At 44.4% G+C, this 21,209-nt stretch overlaps 2 protein-coding genes across 4 annotated transcripts in view; one reads left to right on the forward strand and one right to left on the reverse strand.

Annotated features, from left to right (window-relative positions):
* The window catches only part of LOC143298363 (cleavage stimulation factor subunit 3-like), a 57,563-nt gene extending 57,481 nt beyond the window's left edge, over nt 1-82 (forward strand). Inside the window, exon 19 of the mRNA XM_076611261.1 lies at nt 1-82. This exon is cut by the window's left edge and continues 708 nt beyond it. The gene's annotated coding sequence lies outside the window, so the exon portion shown is untranslated.
* Nucleotides 83-567: 485 nt separating this feature from the next.
* Nucleotides 568-21,165, reverse strand: LOC143297746 (dnaJ homolog subfamily B member 13-like). Of its 3 annotated transcripts, none has more exons than XM_076610202.1 (8): nt 21,040-21,165; nt 19,259-19,365; nt 10,301-10,462; nt 5,566-5,723; nt 4,587-4,692; nt 3,056-3,082; nt 2,205-2,376; nt 568-1,542 (listed from the first exon to the last, which is right to left on the reverse strand). In XM_076610202.1, the coding sequence occupies exons 1-8, from the start codon at nt 21,105-21,107 to the stop codon at nt 1,392-1,394; spliced, it is 951 nt and encodes a 316-aa protein (XP_076466317.1). In that variant the 5' UTR covers nt 21,108-21,165; the 3' UTR covers nt 568-1,391. The 3 variants fall into 3 exon arrangements, with proteins under 3 accessions (XP_076466317.1, XP_076466316.1, XP_076466315.1); XM_076610201.1 differs by lacking the exon at nt 3,056-3,082 and adding an exon at nt 4,091-4,117; XM_076610200.1 differs by lacking the exon at nt 3,056-3,082 and having other exon boundaries at nt 4,560-4,692.
* Nucleotides 21,166-21,209: the final 44 nt, after the last annotated feature.

Consider the following 21,209-nt stretch of genomic DNA (forward strand, 5'->3'; position numbering starts at 1 on the left):
GAATCCAGGAGAAAAGAGTGAGTAACGTCTATTATGAATGACAGTGTGTGTAGCATGCAAGGTGTGTACTATTTCAAATGAATACATCTATTTTATAAAGAAAAGGACTTTTTGTGTGGATTTGTTTTTCCTCTTCTTGCACCCCCACTCCTTCTCCCTCTCTGTGTGTGTGCTGGAGTGGTGTGTGTGTGTTTGAGAGAGCAAGTATCCAACAGTGTACATTTCGTCAAGGCAGCATAGTTCCCTATGTCACTGTAAAATGCTGCATTGAACACCCTCATATTCCCCACCTCTTCGTTTGAACTTGCCCTTTCCCAGCAAAGTTCAGTTGTGGGGCCTGCAAACCGTGACATAATGCCCTGTCAGCAACCCACTGCACAATGGCTGGGAGCACATCTAGGGATGTGAATTCACAGTAATTGTCCTTGTCAGTGGTTGCAACGAAGATATAAACATGCCCCATAGCATCACAACGTCCTCCATGACAACATGACACTGACATTCCACACACAATGAATCCCATTCATCACACCATTCCTCAATGCTTACACTTCACCACAACACAGCAAGGAAATAAAAGGTTTATTCATCCATAATCAGACAATGATGTTATGTACACAACAATGGAACATAATGACATAATGGAACATAAAACCCAGAAGTAGACTGTGTAAACAGTGTTCACTGCCAGACATGGTGCCAGCACGTCCCTGTGTAAGACCCCCAGTACACACTGCAAGACCGGGTGATGGGTGCTGTTCTCTCCTGTGCTGGCACTGCTGCCAGACTGCTGTGGTGTAGAATGTGGTGTGTGTACTTCACTGTTGCTACATCCGACACTGTGTGGAGTGGTGTGTGTACTTACCTGTCGCTACGTCCATGACTGTTAAGAGTGGTGTGTGTACTTTACTGTCACTACATCTGTCATACAGATACCGGTACTTCACTGTCACTACATCCATCACTGTGTTGAGTGGTGTGTATACTTTACTGTCACTACATCCGTCACTGTGTAGAGTGGCGTGTGTACTTCACTGTTGCTACATCCGTCACTGTGTAGAGTGGCGTGTGTACTTCACTGTTGCTACATCCGTCACTGTGTAGAGTGGTATGTGTACTTAACTGTCACTACGTCTGTCTCCACAGCGCTGAGAGACAAGTCCACACTGTACAGACATCACTCTTGACTACATACATGTTATCCTGTTTTCACTCCGGGCTTCATGTTTTGTTTAACTGTTTTAACTGTCAACCATTGCATTGTGTCACTGCAATAAACGCTGTGGTGGCCAGGACCAGCCATGTGAGTGGTGATGACGACCAGGACTGACCGTCACTGACAGCAGTGCAGAACATCCCTGCAGGACACGGCTGTCTGGCGGCAAGCTGCTTTAGGACAGCGCTGTCTTCACCAGGTCCTTTCTCTCTGGGGTCAGGGAGTTGGGGAACTGAATGTCGAACTCAATCACCAGGTCACCTTTCTGTGTCGGGTCTGAGGACATTGGCATTCCTTCTCCAGGCACAGTCTTTGTGTAGCCAGGTCTGCACACACACACACACACACACTTTACATATAATTCTCTTCTGTTAATCTGCCATCAGTCACCCATCTTACTTTTCATTCCCCTCTCTTCCAGGGATGAGAAAGTAAAATTCCTGTCATAACACCCACTGGTTGTGTTGTCTGTACTGGTGGTTGTGTGTGGTTTACAATTACAGCCAGGTCTGAGCACTGTGTGGTTCACAGTCAGGTCTGAACACTGGTTTACAGTCATGTCTGTGAGTACTGTGTGGTTTACAGTTAGGTCTGTGAGCACTGTGTGTGGTTTACAGTTAGGTCTGTGAGCACTGTGTGCAGTTTACAGTTAGGTTTGTGAGCACTGTGTGGTTTAGTCAGGTCTGTGAGTACTGTGTGTGGTTTACAGTTAGGTCTGTGAACACTGTGGTTTACAGTTATGTCTGTGACCATGGTGTGTGGTTTACAATTTGGTCTGTGAGCACTGTATGGTTTACAGTCAAGTCTGTGAGCACTGTGTGTGGTTTACAGTTAGGTCTGTGAGCACTGTGTGTGGTTTACAGTTAGGCCTGTGAGCACTGTGTGTGGTTTACAGTTAGGTCTGTGAACAGTGTGGTTTACAGTTAGGTCTGTGAACATGGTGTGTGGTTTACAATTTGGTCTGGGAGCAGCCCAGCAGGAAACTCACTTGATGATTTCGTTGATGGGGATGTGGAGGACACGTTCATCCAGCGTGTGGATGTCCACCATGGTCCCTGTCAGCGCCTTGCCAAGAAGCACCTGGGCCGTGTGGATCAGGTTCAAACCCTCACGTCGGAAGCGAGGATGAGGCTTGTCTTTGACGATGAAGACAATATCAGCTGTCAACAGAGGGACACTTGTGCAACTGTGCTGTAGTTGTCATAGGCATCACACAATCTGCCTGGATGTTAAATGAGTGAAATACCGGTCTGGTCTATCCTAGGTGGATACATTCACATTCCAGCACACAACTTTTGGGTTCTGACAGTGAGCAAAAATGTTGGACTGATTGATGCAGTTTAAATATTTGATTTTTGTTTGTTTTTAGTGCAGACACTTCAGTTAACACTCCCCAAAGGCAAAGTCATAATTCACATTTTGGCCACTTGCATACATATGCATGCTGTTTTAGTTTGTTCTTTAGTTTAATGTCTTTTCACTGTAAGTGATGTTAGACAAAACGAATGGAACATGAACAAAACTTTGTGTGTGTGTCTAAGTGTGTGTCTGTTCGAGATGTTCATGTCTCTGTGCTTGTGCTTGTGTGTGTGTGTGTGTGTGTGTGTGTGTGTGTGTGCTTTTGAGTATTCAGCATGCATCTTTGTGTGGCTGTGTCTGTTATTGCACATGCTTATTTGGTTATTACTGCATTTTCATAAAAGCAATTAGTCAGGTACTGGGATATTGTTGGGGCCCTGGTCACCTTGGGGAAGGTGGTGATGATGATGATGATGACCTACCTTGGATGTTGTCAGGGCCCTGGTCACACTGGGGAAGGTGATGATGATGATGACCTACCTGGGATGTTGTTTGGGCCCTGGTCACCTTGGGGAAGGTGATGATGATGATGATGATGATGATGACCTACCTGGGATGTTGTTTGGGCCCTGGTCACCTTGGGGAAGGTGATGATGATGATGATGATGATGATGACCTACCTGGGATGTTGTTTGGGCCCTGGTCACCTTGGGGAAGGTGATGATGATGATGATGATGATGACCTACCTGGGATGTTGTTTGGGCCCTGGTCACCTTGGGGAAGGTGATGATGATGATGATGATGATGATGACCTACCTGGGATGTTGTTTGGGCCCTGGTCACCTTGGGGAAGGTGATGATGATGATGATGATGATGACCTACCTGGGATGTTGTTTGGGCCCTGGTCACCTTGGGGAAGGTGATGATGATGATGATGATGATGATGACCTACCTGGGATGTTGTTTGGGCCCTGGTCACCTTGGGGAAGGTGATGATGATGATGATGATGATGACCTACCTGGGATGTTGTTTGGGCCCTGGTCACCTTGGGGAAGGTGATGATGATGATGATGATGATGATGACCTACCTGGGATGTTGTTTGGGCCCTGGTCACCTTGGGGAAGGTGATGATGATGATGATGATGATGATGACCTACCTGGGATGTTGTTTGGGCCCTGGTCACCTTGGGGAAGGTGATGATGATGATGATGATGATGATGACCTACCTGGGATGTTGTTTGGGCCCTGGTCACCTTGGGGAAGGTGATGATGATGATGATGATGATGATGACCTACCTGGGATGTTGTTTGGGCCCTGGTCACCTTGGGGAAGGTGATGATGATGATGATGATGATGACCTACCTGGGATGTTGTTTGGGCCCTGGTCACCTTGGGGAAGGTGATGATGATGATGATGATGATGATGACCTACCTGGGATGTTGTTTGGGCCCTGGTCACCTTGGGGAAGGTGATGATGATGATGATGATGATGACCTACCTGGGATGTTGTTTGGGCCCTGGTCACCTTGGGGAAGGTGATGATGATGATGATGATGATGATGACCTACCTGGGATGTTGTTTGGGCCCTGGTCACCTTGGGGAAGGTGATGATGATGATGATGATGATGACCTACCTGGGATGTTGTTTGGGCCCTGGTCACCTTGGGGAAGGTGATGATGATGATGATGATGATGACCTACCTGGGATGTTGTTTGGGCCCTGGTCACCTTGGGGAAGGTGATGATGATGATGATGATGATGATGACCTACCTGGGATGTTGTTGGGGCCCTGATCACCTTGGGGAAGGTGATGATGATGATGATGATGATGATGACCTACCTGGGATGTTGTTGGGGCCCTGATCACCTTGGGGAAGGTGATGATGATGATGATGATGATGATGACCTACCTGGGATGTTGTTGGGGCCCTGGTCACCTTGGGGAAGGTGATGATGATGATGATGATGACCTACCTGGGATGTTGTTGGGGCCCTGGTCACCTTGGGGAAGGTGATGATGATGATGATGACCTACCTGGGATGTTGTTGGGGCCCTGGTCACCCTCCTTGGGAAAGGTGATCTTGGTGCCAGGCCTCCAGCCTTTCTTCACGGTGATGGTCAGGATCTTGTCCCGAATACTGGACGTGTGGCCGTCCTCGTTCATCACCTGACCAACACACGTCATCACCCACCTTCACGTCTCAGGTGTGAACATGTCAGGTGTGGATACACATAATGATATCGTCTGTCAGATGTGACAATCATAATGACATCATGACAGATGTGGACATAATAATGACCGATGTCAGGTGTGGATAATCATAATGAGGTCATATATCAGACCAACACACAGTGACAATCAGAAACACCATATTACACATGCTAACAGCTCATACAGTCACCACAACACACAGAAACACCATATAACAGGCGCAATAGCCAAGTGGTTGAAGCGTTGGACTTTCAATCTGAGGGTCCCGGGTTCGAATCTTGGTAAAAGCACCTCTGGTGGAGATTTTTCCGATCTTCCAGGTCAACATATGCGCAGACCTGCAAGTGCGTGAACCCTTTTTATATCTATACACACGTTAAAGATCCTATAATCCATGTCAGTGTCCGGTGAGTTACGGAAACGAGAACATACCCAGCATGCACACCATCGAAAACGGAGGATGGCTGCCTTCATGGTGGGGTAAATATACAAAACAGTCATACACATAAAATGTTACATGTCTGTCTGAGTGTGTATGTGTGCGTGCCTGGAATCTGACTGAATGACAAAGTAAATGAATGATAAGCGGCCAATGGCAGCCGTCAATCAGCTCTACCCATGCAGGCAGCCTGTTGTACATATGATCCAGTGTTTGTAAAGTGCTTAGAGCTTGGTCTCTGACCGAGGATAGGCGCTATATAAGTATCCATATCAATAATTCATAAAACACACAGAAACACCATGTAACACACGCTCACAGCTCATACAGCCACCATAACACAGCAGGCTGAGTGCCCACAGAGTGCAAGGTAAAGCACAGCCACTGACCCTGCGTGAGATCTTCATTTTCTTGGTACAGCCATGGAAGACCTCCTCCAGGCCCAGGAACAGGTCCCTCTGGATGGGGGGGTCCTGCTTCTTGGCTCCCCGCCCGTGCAGACCACCAAACCCCATGCTGAGGTCCCCGTCCACCCGGTCATAGAACTCTGCACACACCACCAGGCACACACTGCACCCCCACTCCCATTCACCGGTCTGCCACACACAGCACATATCACCCTCACCTCTATCCACCTGTCTGCCACACACAGCACATATCTCCCCACCCCTATCCAACTGTCTGCCACACACAGCACATATCTCCCCACCTCTATCCACCTGTCTACCACACACAGCACATTTCTCCCCACCTCTATCCACCTGTCTGCCACACACAGCACATATCTCCCCACCCCCATCCACCTGTCTGCCACACACAGCACATATCTCCCTACCCCCATCCACCTGTCTGCCACACACAGCACATATCTCCCCACCCCCATCCACCTGTCTGCCACACACAGCACATATCTCCCTACCCCCATCCACCTGTCTGCCACACACAGCACATATCTCCCCACCCCTATCCACCTGTCTGCCACAAACAGCACATATCTCCCCACCCCCATCCACCTGTCTGCCACAAACAGCACATATCTCCCCACCTCTATCCACCTGTCTGCCACACACAGCACCTTTCTCCCTACCCCCATCCACCTGTCCACCACACACAGCACATATCTCCCTACCCCCATCCACCTGTCCACCACACACAGCACATATCTCCCTACCCCCATCCACCTGTCTGCCACACACAGCACATATCTCCCTACCCCCATCCACCTGTCCACCACACACAGCACATATCTCCCCACCCCCATCCACCTGTCTGCCACACACAGCACATATCTCCCTACCCCCATCCACCTGTCCACCACACACAGCACATATCTCCCTACCCCCATCCACCTGTCTGCCACACACAGCACATATCTCCCCACCTCTATCCACCTGTCCACCACACACAGCACATATCTCCCTACCCCCATCCACCTGTCTACCACACACAGCACATATCTCCCCCCCCATCCACCTGTCTGCCACACACAGCACATATCTCCCTACCCCCATCCACCTGTCTACCACACACAGCACATATCTCCCCCCCCCCCCCCCCCCCCCAATCCACCTGTCTGCCACACACAGCACATATCTCCCCACCTCTCTACTCTGCACTGGCTTCCCACAAAGGCGAGAATTATATACAAAGTTGCGTGTCTGTTTTTCAGCTTTCCACTCCACTAGACCAACCTATCTTTTTGACCTTGTCAGAGTTTACACTCCCTCAAGAACTCTCTGCTCTTCCTCTAGCATGAAAATTCCTCATGTCGATACAAGAACTTATGGTCAAAGCTCTTTCTTCTTTTCTGCTGCTCCTCCTGTCTGGAACAATCTTCCACATCGTATCCGTTCATCTGACTCTGTCTGCATTTCACTCTTCATTAAAAACTCATCTTTTCTTCAGAACCTATCTGTAAGCATTCTTGGTTTCCTACTTCACTATCTAAATACCATCCGACGGGCGCAATAGCCGAATGAAGCATTGGACTTTCAATCTGAGGGTCCCAGGTTCAAATCACGGTGATGGCGCCTTGTGGGTAAAGGATGGAGATTTTTACAATCTTCCAGGTCAACATATGTGCAGACCTGCCAGTGCCTGAATCCCCTTCGTGTGTATACGCCAGCAGAACATCAAATACGCACGTTAAAGATTCTGTAATCCATGTCAGCGTTTGGTGGGTTATGGAAACAAGAACATACCCAGCATGTACACCCCCGAAAGCGGAGTATGGCTGCCTACATGGCGGGTTAAAAACGGTCAAACACGTAAAAGCCCACTCGCGTACATATGAGTGAACGTGGGAGCTGCAGCCCACGAACGCAGAAGAAGAAGAACTACCACCCCATGCCTCCCAGTTCGCTTTGCACACTTGAGGAATGAGACTTGGGGGGAGGGACTGGGGGGGAGAGAGAGTGGTCATGAGTGGTTGATATAATTTGTAACTTTTTCATCCATGTCAAGTGTCCTGAGCCCTTAGAAAAGGCGCTTTTCAAGAGTACAATACTGTTGTTATCAGTTACCATTACTATTCTACAAGCAGTATTAATTATTACTGTTCTACTGATCATTACACAAACGACACTGTACTTCATGATAAATAACTCAGAAAACAACACACAGAAGACAGACACGCTTATGACATTTGTACAGAAGACAAAATACATCAAGATGATATTCACATAGAATGAAAATACATACAACATATAACTGCAGTGATGCAAATAATAATTATGCATTCAACTGCTTTCAGACAAAAGAACAAAAACTGGCTCAATGCTCAAGCAATAAACTGAGCGCTGAGATCCAGAAGGGTCTTACCACAACACCTGAGCAACACAACATCATGAGTATACAGTCTGTTCAGTAACCACAACAAAGCACAAAACAGTCTGTTCAGTAACCACAACAAAGCACAAAACAGATCGTTCAGTAACCACAACAAAGCACAAAACAGACCGTTCAGTAACCACAACAAAGCACAAAACAGATCGTTCAGTAACCACAACAAAGCACAAAACAGATCGTTCAGTAACCACAACAAAGCACAAAACAGTCCGTTCAGTAACCACAACAAAGCACAAAACAGATCATTCAGTAACCACAACAAAGCACAAAACAGATCATTCAGTAACCACAACAAAGCACAAAACAGATCATTCAGTAACCACAACAAAGCACAAAACAGATCATTCAGTAACCACAACAAAGCACAAAACAGATCGTTCAGTAACCACAACAAAGCACAAAACAGATCATTCAGTAACCACAACAAAGCACAAAACAGTCCGTTCAGTAACCACAACAAAGCACAAAACAGTCCGTTCAGTAACCACAACAAAGCACAAAACAGTCCGTTCAGTAACCACAACAAAGCACAAAACAGTCTGTTCAGTAACCACAACAAAGCACAAAACAGTCCGTTCAGTAACCACAACAAAGCACAAAACAGATCGTTCAGTAACCACAACAAAGCACAAAACAGATCGTTCAGTAACCACAACAAAGCACAAAACAGTCCGTACAGTAACCACAACAAAGCACAAAACAGATCGTTCAGTAACCACAACAAAGCACAAAACAGTCCGTACAGTAACCACAACAAAGCACAAAACAGATCATTCAGTAACCACAACAAAGCACAAAACAGATCATTCAGTAACCACAACAAAGCACAAAACAGATCATTCAGTAACCACAACAAAGCACAAAACAGATCGTTCAGTAACCACAACAAAGCACAAAACAGTCCGTACAGTAACCACAACAAAGCACAAAACAGATCGTTCAGTAACCACAACAAAGCACAAAACAGTCCGTACAGTAACCACAACAAAGCACAAAACAGATCGTTCAGTAACCACAACAAAGCACAAAACAGATCGTTCAGTAACCACAACAAAGCACAAAACAGTCCGTACAGTAACCACAACAAAGCACAAAACAGATCATACAGTAACCACAACAAAGCACAAAACAGATCATTCAGTAACCACAACAAAGCACAAAACAGTCCGTACAGTAACCACAACAAAGCACAAATCAGTCCGTTCAGTAACCACAACAAATCACAAAACAGACCGTTTAGTAACCACAACAAAGCACAAAACAGATCGTTCAGTAACCACAACAAAGCACACAACAGTTCGTTCAGTAACCACAACAAAGCACAAAAATATTGTTCAGTATCCACAACAAAGCACAAAACAGATCGTTCAGTAAACACAACAAAGCACAAAAATATCGTTCAGTAACCACAACAAAGCACAAAACAGATCGTCCAGTAACCACAACAAAGCACAAAACAAACCGTTCAGTAACCACAACAAAGCACAAAACAGACTGTTCAGTAACCACAACAAAGCACAAAACAGACTGTTCAGTAACCACAACAAAGCACAAAACAGATCGTCCAGTAACCACAACAAAGCACAAAACAAACCGTTCAGTAACCACAACAAAGCACAAAACAGATCGTTCAGTAAACACAACAAAGCACAAAAATATCGTTCAGTAACCGGAACAAAGCACAAAACAGTCCGTTCAGTAACCACAACAAAGCACAAAACAGACTGTTCAGTAACCACAACAAAGCACAAAACAGACTGTTCAGTAACCACAACAAAGCACAAAACAAACCGTTCAGTAACCACAACAAAGCACAAAACAGACTGTTCAGTAACCACAACAAAGCACAAAACAAACCGTTCAGTAACCACAACAAAGCACAAAAATATCGTACAGTAACCACAACAAAGCACAAAACAGATCGTCCAGTAACCATAACAAAGCACAAAACAGTCCGTTCAGTAACCACAACAAAGCACAAAACAGATCGTTCAGTAAGCACAACAAAGCACACAACAGATCATTCAGTAAACACAACAAAGCACAAAACAGCCCGTTCAGTAAGCACAACAAAGCACACAACAGATCATTCAGTAAACACAACAAAGCACAAAACAGCCCGTTCAGTAAGCACAACAAAGCACACAACAGATCGTTCAGTAAACACAACATAGCACACAACAGTCCGTTCAGTAAACACAACATAGCACAAAACAGACTGATCAGTAAGCACAACATGGCATCCCTCAGAAAGTGGGCTGGGCTTCATGCACACACCTTGGAAAGGGTTGTCGCCCCCAAAGAAGTCTCGGAACACTTTGCTGGGGTCGCCATGGAAGGTGTAGCCCTGTGTCCAGGCTCCAGTCTCCCCGCTGCCCGTGGGCACTCCGTTCTTCAGTCCCTCCTCCCCAAACTGGTCGTACACCGCCCTCTTGCGTGCTGGAACCACCGCCAGGGCCACCAATGTTATGTATTGCTTTTGCTTAACCTCTCCCTTCCTCTGTGTGTGTGTGTGTGTGTGTGTGCGCGTGTGTGTGTGTGCATGTGTGTGTGTGTGCGCGTGTGTGTGCATGTGTGTGTGCATGCGTGTGTGTGCGTGCGTGTGTGTGTTCATGTGTGTTTATATATGTGTGTTTTGTGGGAAGGGTGATGTATTTATATATGGGTGTTCAGCGCATGCACTTTAGTTTACCCAGTGAAAGTTCATGAACCCAGGAAGTAGGGCATGGATATATATATATATATATAAACATGGCTGAGCGGCTAAGGCTGTACGCTTGTACAGCTGTAAATTTGCGGCGTTTCTTCGCGCATAATCTTCCTGGATGGATCGGAAATAACAAGAGAAGTGGTGCACTGAAAATAGTGCCAAATATGCTTTCCAGTGACTCCAAACACAATATGCTTTCTTAATTAACATTTGTTGTGGGAATGGTTGAAACATATGTGAAGAAAGAGAAGAAAAGGGTAAACAGAATCATAATCACAAAAATCATTAAATTCAAATCCCTCTTTAAGAAAACAGGGATTTATAACAAATAATTCATTAAGATCTTTCTCAACAATTAGCATGCCTGCATGCAAATCAGCTTACCTTTTGAGTCGTCATAAGATTTTTCTTGATAGCACATTAAGTCAGCAAATGAACACACCATAGCACGGTGGCAGTGTTAGCAGCACGGGATGGGGAGTGGGGTGAGTGTCTGTCGGCTTTTGGCACTGCCTTACAGCGGCGGTTAGGTTCACATTTCACAGCTCACTGTCTTATCTACTTTTAGGGGTATCCTTGCTCTGATAACATTTCTTCATAAAAATGGTTTTGGCACAGCACAAAATGCCTGTCCATTAAACATTTGTATTTGTATTTCTTTTTATCACAACAGATTTCTCTGTGTGAAATTCGGGCTGCTCTCCCCTGGGAGAGCGCGTCGCTACACTACAGCGCCACCCATTTTTTTGTATTTTTTCCTGTGTGCAGTTTTATTTGTTTTCTCTATCGAAGTGGATTTTTCTACATAATTTTGCCAGGAACAACACTTTTGTTGCCGTGGGTTCTTTTATGTGCCTTAAGTGCATGCTGCACATGGGACCTCGGTTTATCATCTCATCCGAATGACTAGTGTCCAGACCACCACTCCAGGTCTAGTGGAGGGGGAGAAAATATTGGCGGCTGAGCACTGAAAGTGCATAGTAAATAGTAACTGCTTGGTGTACAACTCCAACTTACATGGAACAGGGAACCACTTGTTGAAAACGCATATATATCTACCAACATATTACTCCCATGAAGGAAAAAAAATCTGAACAAAGCATGCACAAAAAAAATAAAACAAACAGATGAACAAACAAAATGAACAATAAACACAGAACAAATCTCAAATAACCACTATTTTTTCTAATATGAACTTAATACGCATGCAAACAAATATTTTGAACGACACACGACAGAGAGCACACACACATGTGTGCAAACACACATACAGAGTGGAAACATACACACGAACACAAATACTCTTATAAATCAAAGGTCACACACAAACACACACTGGAAACACACAGACATACACACAAAAATAAACACTCTTATGAATCAAAAGTCACATATAAACACACACTGGAAACACATACAGACAAACATAAACAGTCTTATAGTTGTTATATATTCCAAAAGTCACACACACACGCACACTGGAAACGCATACAGATGAACATAAACACTCTTATTCCAAAAGTCACACACAAACACACACTCACACACGACAGGATGTTCAAGAGCACTGTTTTTAGCCTGTGGATGTGCCAAAAAGCAACAGAACACCCTGCAATCGAGGAGACACAGTGGTCAGCTGTTCCCGCATCAGACATTGATCTGTTCCTCATCCCAAATGCTGCACGCATGTGTTTTTAGTTCACTGAGGGTGGGTCAGTGCGACCAACATAGCCAACATTGACAGGCAGCTCTATTTTCTCCCCATGGACCTCAGAGCTAGAGATTACCATTGTTTTTTCAACAGTGATATCTCCACACAGTCTTTCTGGAGCCGTCTCTGCATGTTCGCTTGCTATTGCCACCCATTCATTTCTGAGACATTTATGTATCTTTCTGAGACCAAGCTTTCTGGCCTCTAACTCTGAGTGCTGATGTCTCTTCACTCGAGATGGATGGTGCAGTAATGCCTGCTCCCTCTAACATCTTTTCAGTTTTGGCAGTTGTTTTTTTTTCATCTTGTTATTTTTCAATTCGCTGCTATGCTGCTTGATCCTATCTTCAGTTGTCCCACCCGATGCATCACGCCTGACATTCTTGACAACTTTTGCGCGCTTTTTTCCTAGAGGTGAGGAGGCCGAGAAAGAAGGTTTTCATGGTTTGACTGCTTTTATCATAATGAGAGGCTGACCTTTTGTTTTGCATACAACTGTGGTTCTGCCATCTGAATGATTCAATATCGTTTTTGTCAGTTTTATGTGATACTCAGTTATGTGAGTGGAAAAGTGATGTTATGTATGGAACACAGGCCTTGTTTTTGGATGATAGATGTTGTCATGTCTGTGCATTGTTTTGGGGTGTCGATGCAGACGTGTGCGTTTTTCCTAGAGTGTGCAACATGCTCTGTGATGTTTGCATGTCACTCATGTGTGGTACTTTCTCTGGTGTTGCCACTGGAGGCTGAAACCATGTGTCTTTGAATCACTGGCAGCTTTTGCATTGTTAGTGTCTGTTTGTGTCCGTTTCGGGCGGCCTCTCTTCCGTCTGACTGGTCTACCAGCTTTTGCTTGAGATGCAAAGTGTGAGCAGGTGCCACATTCGTTCAGAGGAACAGTGGGGTCAAAAGGAGACCACAAGCCTGCTGCACAATCACTGTCAGCTTTAGCATTTTGCAGGGTGGTAGTGCTTTCTGTTCTCTTTATCTCTTGTACCCTAGCATGGCACATGCTACACAAAGTTGAGGAATGTGTGTCACTTCTGTCACGCATGGTATCGATGCCGTGATATTCCTCGAGTTCTGATTGAACAGAATAACAATATCTCATGCATGCATCAGTACGTCTTTTCGAACGCCCGCCGCACACTCTACACAGACTGTGCAGTCTGTGTTTGTGTACACTTTCTGTATGGCTGTCTGTCTCCATATTATACTCTGATTCTCTGTCTGATAAATCTTTATATTCCTCAAACTATGAAACGCGCGCGCGCGCGTGCATGCACACACACACACACACACACACACACAAACAAACAACACGCAAGTACGCACGGCACACACATGCACAACGATGGACACAAGAAACAAACAATTAAAACACAGACCCTGCACAACACTCGGTTAAAGGCCTACAAAGAAAAATACATTGTCAAGTCCACAACCAAATAAGAAGCCTCGCACAAAAAACAAGAGACACAAACAAACGAAGAGTGAAAAGAGAAGAAAAAAATCCGCGAAAGTTAGTTACAGGTTTTGCAGTGCCACAGAGCCAAAAGCAGACGACACTCACCCCTTCATTTCACGAGAAAGACAAAGTTTTTTTTAGGTAAAAAAGTAACAAAATGATTACTGTAGTATCATGTAAAGGGAAAAATAGAGCGCACTCCGTGATTTTTCCGCCAAATAGTGATCAGCCGGAGTAATTTCCCCTGGCTCGTCCATTCACAAAGCACTGCGAACCACGAGTAGTAGTAGTAGTGGTAGTAGTCGTGTGGGCACTGGCAGGTTATCTGCCTCGACCTCTCGACCCTTTTTATGTTCCCATCGAATCTTCATCTTCATTTCTTTCTTTTTATTTTACTTATTTATGTTCTCCTTTTGTTTGTTGTTGGGCGGGAATTTTTTTTTTTTTTTTTTTTGGATCAGTGACTACGAACGCATGCATCATACCACAACTCCCCATTTTTTTTTTTTTTTTTTTTTTTTTGGGGGGGGGGGGGGTACTGTTCAGTTCCATCTAAGAATATGATTAAGTAAAATGCTTTAAATGTAGATTATGCAATGTAAACTTTGGTGTAACCGAGCTTCTTTTGTGAATCTGTTCACTTCTCTCCTCTTCCCCCTTGTTGAGTCGCAACAAAATCAATCAGTCAAATCAGATTAGTTTCCTCAAAAAGAGAAGGAAATTTGACTGGGCGAATAGATATCATGAGGTAAACTATGAAATTTTTAGAGATAAAATAATCTCCTGGTAAAAAAAGAAAGAAAAAAGAATGTAGTGAAATACAAACTGAAAACGTATGACAGTTTTAGATATGGTACTTGTAAAAGTTTGATAATCACAGGACTAGATTAGCGGCTGCTGCTAAGTGCTCAGAAGCAATGTACACACACACATGCAAGAATGTGTGTTCCACACTTTGGTATGGTTATGGAGGCAGGTAAGTTTGTTGTGCTGGTGAAGTTTTCAACTTAATATATTGTTTGCCCCAAGACAGGTGAGCCATAGGGGCCTTTCTCAGACCTACATGGGAGCACATTTGCACTTTCTATGCTGTTTTCCCAACACAGATAAGCCAGATATAGGCCTTTTCGCAGATCTGCTGGGCACCCTTTCACAGATTCAGCTTCACCAGTTTGTCAACTGGTCTGCCTGATCTGGTGCGGAGTGTGGGTGACAACTGGTTCTGGAGCCATGGGTGTAGCTCTGGGCGTGGCCATCTGTATGGGTAGCTGCTGTCTGGGCAATGAGGGGATCTGTTGAGGTGGTGATGGAGGTAGGAGAGAGCCTGAATATGTAGTATTCCTAGTGGCAGTGGCTGTCTGCAGTGTTGGTAGTGCTTCATCAGGCAAGGCCACTAGATGTGACCTGTTACAGCGTATGGTGCCCTGTGCTGTTTCCACAATGAAAGAGCGTGGATTGTGGTGTCCAGTTTTGTTCATGTCTTTAACACAGTCTCCCCTGTTTTGAGCGGAGGTGCCTCTCATGCAGCATGCTCTTTGTTGAAAAGTGTTTGTTTTGATTTCATGTCATTCTCTTTTTGTTGGATGAGGGCGTGGTCAGGAGTTGATGGGTGGAGAAAGGAGGCAGGTAGGATGGGAAGTTTGGTTTTAAGTTTCCTTTCCATTAGGAGTTTGCTGGGGGAGAGACCATTGCGCAATGGGATGGCTCTGTGGAAGAGCAGAGCTGCACAGGGGTCTTTGGATTTTCGGGGTGCATCTGTTTCACCGTTTGGACTGTGTGTTCTGCTACACCGTTGCTCTGGGGGTACCGTGGTGAGCTCATGGTGTGGGTGAAGCCGTAATCTGCTGCAAACGCCCTGGATTCTGTGCTGGCGAACTGTGGACTGTTGTCCAAAATAACATCTGGTATGCCATGGGCTGCAAAAACACTCTTGATCCTGGCGATGGTGTGAGCGCTTGATTTAAAAATTTGTTTACAAGGTGGCTAATCTCGATCCATCGAGAATAGTAGTTGATAATGACGATGTACATTTTGCCATCATGATAAAAGATGTCCATTCTCAGGTTATGGGGAATGACGATGCAATCATCAAAGAGTAGCAGGTTGTCAACAACTGTGAAGTGCTATCTGCTGGTCCAGTATTGCTGGAGGAGTGGAGAGTGGAGGTAAGTAGGCAGGCCAGCCATTGGCGTAGTACTTGCGAACTTCGATGGATTTCGATGAATGGGTCAACTTTTTGTGACTGCCAAATTCAATGCAACTTTCCAGCTGATGCTGGATGTTGATGCACTGCTGGGCATGTGCTGTTGTCTTGTCAATGAGGATGACGTCATTTTTGTTGGGCAGTGAAACAGGCGTGCATGACAGCGCATCTGCTGTGAATGATTTTTTCCAATCACATAGGTGACTTTGGTGTCGTATCGCATGAGGTGGAGGTGGAAACACTGGATCCGAGGTGGCATCTTGTGCAGTTCTGTTGTGTTGAGCAAGGGGACCAATGGCATGTGGTCTGTTTCCAGGGTAACTTTCAGCCCCAAGGCATATTCCCTCTGTCTTTTGCAGGCCCAAGTAGCTGCCAGGACTTCTTTTTCGATGACTGCATAATTTTTCTGTGTATCCATGAGTGATCTTGAAATGAAGCAGATGGGTGGTCGTGTGCCACCGTCTTGTGTTTGGTAGAACACTGCCCTGATCCCTGTGTTGGAAGCATCAGCTGCAATGGTTGTCTCTTGGTCAGGGTTGTAGTAAGGAAGGACTGGTGTAGAGGTAAGGAGGTGTTTTGTTTGTTGGAAAGCTGCCTCCTGTTGGTTGCCCCATGTCCATGCTGTGTCCTTGTGCAGCAGGCCCTGCAGAGGTGCAGCGCGGGGTTAGGTTAGGTGTGAATTTCGCTAACAGTTTACCATGCTAAGGAAGTGCTGGAGCTCAGTGATGTTGGTGGGAGATGGGAAGCTAGTGATGGCTTCCACCTTGGCTGGATCCACGTGGATTGCTGATTTCACTATTTCACACCAGTCATTTAGGGTGAGGAGGCATTGCAGGACTGTTCTAAGGCACAGGTTGTGTGTTTACTGGTCTTCTGCATGGATGAGGATGTCAGCCATGTGGCAGATGATGTCCTCGATATTCTCCAGGATCTGAGACATGATCACTTTGTTGGCTGAGCTGATACCAAAGGGGAGGTGACTGAAGGGTGTGACAAAAGTGGTATAAAGTCTTCAGCCAGGGTGTAGAGGTAATTTGCCAAAATCCGCTTTTGGCATCAAGCTTTGTGAAGACTTTGGACTTTGACAGGCTAGCCAAGCTCTTGTCTACTGATACCATAGGGTGAACTTTCCGCTGTACGGCTTTGTTCAGTTGTGTTAAGTCCACACAGATGCGAACTGCTCCATTGGTTTGGGAGGATGACAATTCCCAAGCACCAGCTGGTGGGCTTTGTAACACTAACAGGGAGATGACCCCTTCTTCAATCATTCTGTCAATCTCACACTTGACTTTGGAATGAGTGGATGGGTCATTTTGCATGGGGCATACAGGCATGTTGGACGGGCTTCTGTGTTCTAAGCTTGTCAGGAAAATGTGGTTTACATTCATCAATAAAGTTCAGGAAAGTACAATACCACTGCCAGTGTCTCCACTGCTTCACTGCAGCAGGAGAATTTGGATTAAGATCTAACCTTACAGGTTTCAGAAGAGTTGGAATATTACCCATGATTTTGATGACGTGCATTTGCTGATTATGTCTACATTCTTTGAGTTCTTACTTAGCTGGTTAAATTGTCATAGTCTCAGCCTTTAACCAGCTACGTAAGATATCCACCATTGACAGGAAGTAGCAAAATAGTGAAAAACCGGAAATGCTTTCAACGAAAGTATAAAATCATTTACATAAAACAAGTATCATGACAGTCTGTAAAGTAAATAACTGCATCGCACTAACATTGAACAAAGGCAGTGGCCAGGTTTTGTGCGTGGGACCAGAAGTACTGCAAAACCTGAGTGCTGAGCATGGTGGGAATGTCTGCCATTTGACCCCGGATGCTGCTCAATTAAACAGCAGGATTTTGTGTTCGGCTGAGCAGCAGTGGTATGCACAAACGTGCACACACTTGTTGCATACCTTTTTCACAGCTTACCTGCCAGTCTTTAATGACGTGCGCATAACACGTGATGACATTCAAATTGTAAATGGAAGTCTATTTTAAACAAATGCTCACAACTTTTATTAAATCAAGACTATGTATCGTTCACTTCCAGATTATGTCTGTTGTGCTTACACACACACTTAAATCAGTTGGAATCATATTTGATTTCAGTCTGATCGTTCGTCAGAGTGGGGATTTAAACAGATGCTAAGATTGTATCATTTTGTCTTTTTCGTCACATGAAATGCTACAGTTTACAGTTCTATATGTGACTGCTTGGCAGAAAACTAGAACTACACTATAACAGTGTTTGGATGAGAATAGATCAGGCACTTAGAAGATACAACGCAGATGACAGATTTACTACAGCGACAGTGTCAAACCATTGACCTGTTAACTCTCTCCATACGAACGGCGAAAGAGACGACGTTGACAGCGTTTCACCCCAATTACCATCATCAAAATATTGCAAGCGGAAGGCTCTTATACTGAAGACGTGAATGTTGACAAAGAATACCACAATTCTGACGACGGAAGCTAAAGGTTGGGTCATTCAGACACCCACTGGACACCCGAGGGGTCTGTGTAGAGGAGAAGAGTAGGACTGGCCGTACTGAGTGAGTTAATACAATTTTGTGTGGCGCAACACAAATTCCAATTTGAAATGAAAGCTGTTAGGCTTCCGGTTAGTTGGAATCACCAGTATTGTGCTTGTGCCCACACACTCAGTCATCACACACAGCTAGCTGCCTCACATTCTACTGTAAGTACTCTATTTTAAATGTGTTGATCTTGTTTTAAGTAGGTAAACTTTGTCAGAACAATTGCGTTGTTCGGTCACAGGTTTTATTATTGTTTGACGTAAGTTATCATCATGTCATCATGATTCGCTTGTAGACATCTCTGCTCACTGATAGTTTATTCAACTATTCTAGGACATTTTTGGAATGATACAGTCTTTCTCATTTGCTCACACTGACGAAGGTTGGGCTTTACTTATTCTGCTTTCAGCGGAGAAGATTTAAACGTTGAGCACAGGCCATTCTTTAATCCTTTTATCAAAATTCAATTCAATTAAAAAATTAAACAACCCCTTGCCACTCAGTCTACTAGATCACATGCACACACAATGTCACATACTTCATACTGTAGACCACCAGCACACACAAGCCACCACACACAGTGTGATACAATGATAACTCACAGTCTGATAAAACATCGTAGGCCTCTGCTACCTGCATGAACTTATCAGCTGCCACTTGGTCATCAGGATTTTTCTCCGGGTGAAATTTCAGTGCTAGTTTTCTGTAGCTGTCAACAAATAAAAACAAATTTCTTCAAGTGTGTGTGTATGTGTGTGTGTGTGTGTGTGTGTAGAGAGAGAGAGAGAGAGAGTGAGAGAGAGAGAGAGAGAGAATGAAGAAAAAGACAGATTGTACTGGTACATATGATTCAATGGCAACACACACATGGTCAGTAAGGATAACTATTTCAGCAGAGTGGAGGAGGTACCTGTCTTCTTCTTCTGCATTTATGGGCTGCATGTCTTAAGTTCACTCCTATGTATAAGTGGACTTTCACAGGCACGGCTGTTTTTCCCCACCATTTAGGCAAACATTCTCCATTTTTGGGGAGGGAGGGGTTTATGCTGGGTGTGTTCTTGTTCCCATAACTGACTATACCTCACCAAATGTTGATATAGATTCTGGGATTTTTAACCTGCACATTTCACCTTCAGCAAAATTATACATAAAGCTGGGATTCAGGCACTAGCAGATCTGCACATGTTTTGACCTGGGAGACTGGGGAAATCTCCCCCTGTACCGGTAATGTGTGGCATGAATACAGTAACCGTGCAAGTAATTCACTACAGTATGAACACCAAATATTTCTTTTTAGTTCCACTTCAAGTACACAACTCAATACTGAGCTGTTTGTTCCATTACATAATGCAGTCCTCACATATAAATCTATGGAATAACCTTTCCTATGACACCATCAATGCACCATCGGTAAACGCCTTCAAAAATCACATTGACAAAAAGTTTAAGGACCATGTATTTTCCACAGAGTTAAATCTTTATTGAGCTGTAGATAAATGTAGTATACACTATGCCTGATTTAAACAAGAGTCTGTTCACAACAAGTGATCCAAAAGCACATAAATGGACACTGATTATTAGTGCAATAGGCTTTTAGCCTATAGCCAAACATTTCTGTGATAAAACAAAAACTCAGCTGAAAAAATTGTTGTAAATGATGTTCTAAATTTTGAACTTAATTCAACATCATTTCTCTCACACACCATTCATGACAATGATCTGAATGGCAAAAACGGTACATGGTCAGTTGTGTTCTTTTCTTCTTCATCAAGTTGAGCAACCACAATCAACAATCAGTAAAAACTTCCAGATTTGCGCATTTCTTTACTAACAGAGTAACAAATGTTTGGAATAATTTGTCACAAGACGTTGTTTCTGCAGGAACAGTGAATACATTTAAAAATTATCTTGATATTCATTTAAAAAATTTTAAATACAAAACTCATTTCCATATTTATTGATCTTTCAAGCATTGCACACTCAATGTTGAAAAATGCACCAAACATATGTGGGGACTCTCTTTTTCTTCCCCACTTCAAGCGGGCAAAATGCCTTGTCAGGCCTGCATGCCTAGATATTGACTGATATGATATGATATGAACATGATTTTGCTACTTTCACTTGAAGGGATGTATATTTTCGCTTGGTGGTGGAAAATTCAACAACACACCGCCTCTTGCATATATATTCCCCCCCCCCCCTAGACTGTTACGGCAGTAACCGAATGTTGAACTGCCAGCATGCTACCAACGGTTGCCTGAACATTTTTTGTTGTTTTGCTTTGCTTTGTTTTGTTTTTCAAGTAAATGGCGAATTTTCGCTTACTCTGAGAGAAACCTACAGGCACTAGGTACATAAATATCGTCAAAGACACAAATCTCACTTTTTCTTGATGTCAGCATCACGCGCACTGCGCGTTAAGTTAAGGATGCTGTAGTAATCCACCCCCATCTTGATCGCCTTCCTCTCTCTCTCTCACTGTTTGTGTACAGACAAAATGGCGGATCACTTGGTAACATATAAAGTAAAGTTACTTTTATTGATTTCGAATAT

The sequence above is a fragment of the Babylonia areolata genome, chromosome 23, assembly GCF_041734735.1.
Source record: "Babylonia areolata isolate BAREFJ2019XMU chromosome 23, ASM4173473v1, whole genome shotgun sequence".
NCBI classification, from domain to species: domain Eukaryota; kingdom Metazoa; phylum Mollusca; class Gastropoda; order Neogastropoda; family Buccinidae; genus Babylonia; species Babylonia areolata.

Coding starts and splice junctions, on each gene's coding strand:
- LOC143297746 (XM_076610202.1), bottom strand. CDS start 21,107: ATGGGGGTGGATTACTACAGCATCCTTAACTTAACGCGCAGTGCGCGT. Junction 10,463..19,258: donor CTACGATGTTTTATCAGACT/GTGAGTTATCAT, acceptor CGGTGGTTCCAG/CACGCAAGAGGGCGGTGTAC. Junction 2,377..3,055: donor GGGCCCAAACAACATCCCAG/GTAGGTCATCAT, acceptor CTCTGTTGACAG/CTGATATTGTCTTCATCGTC.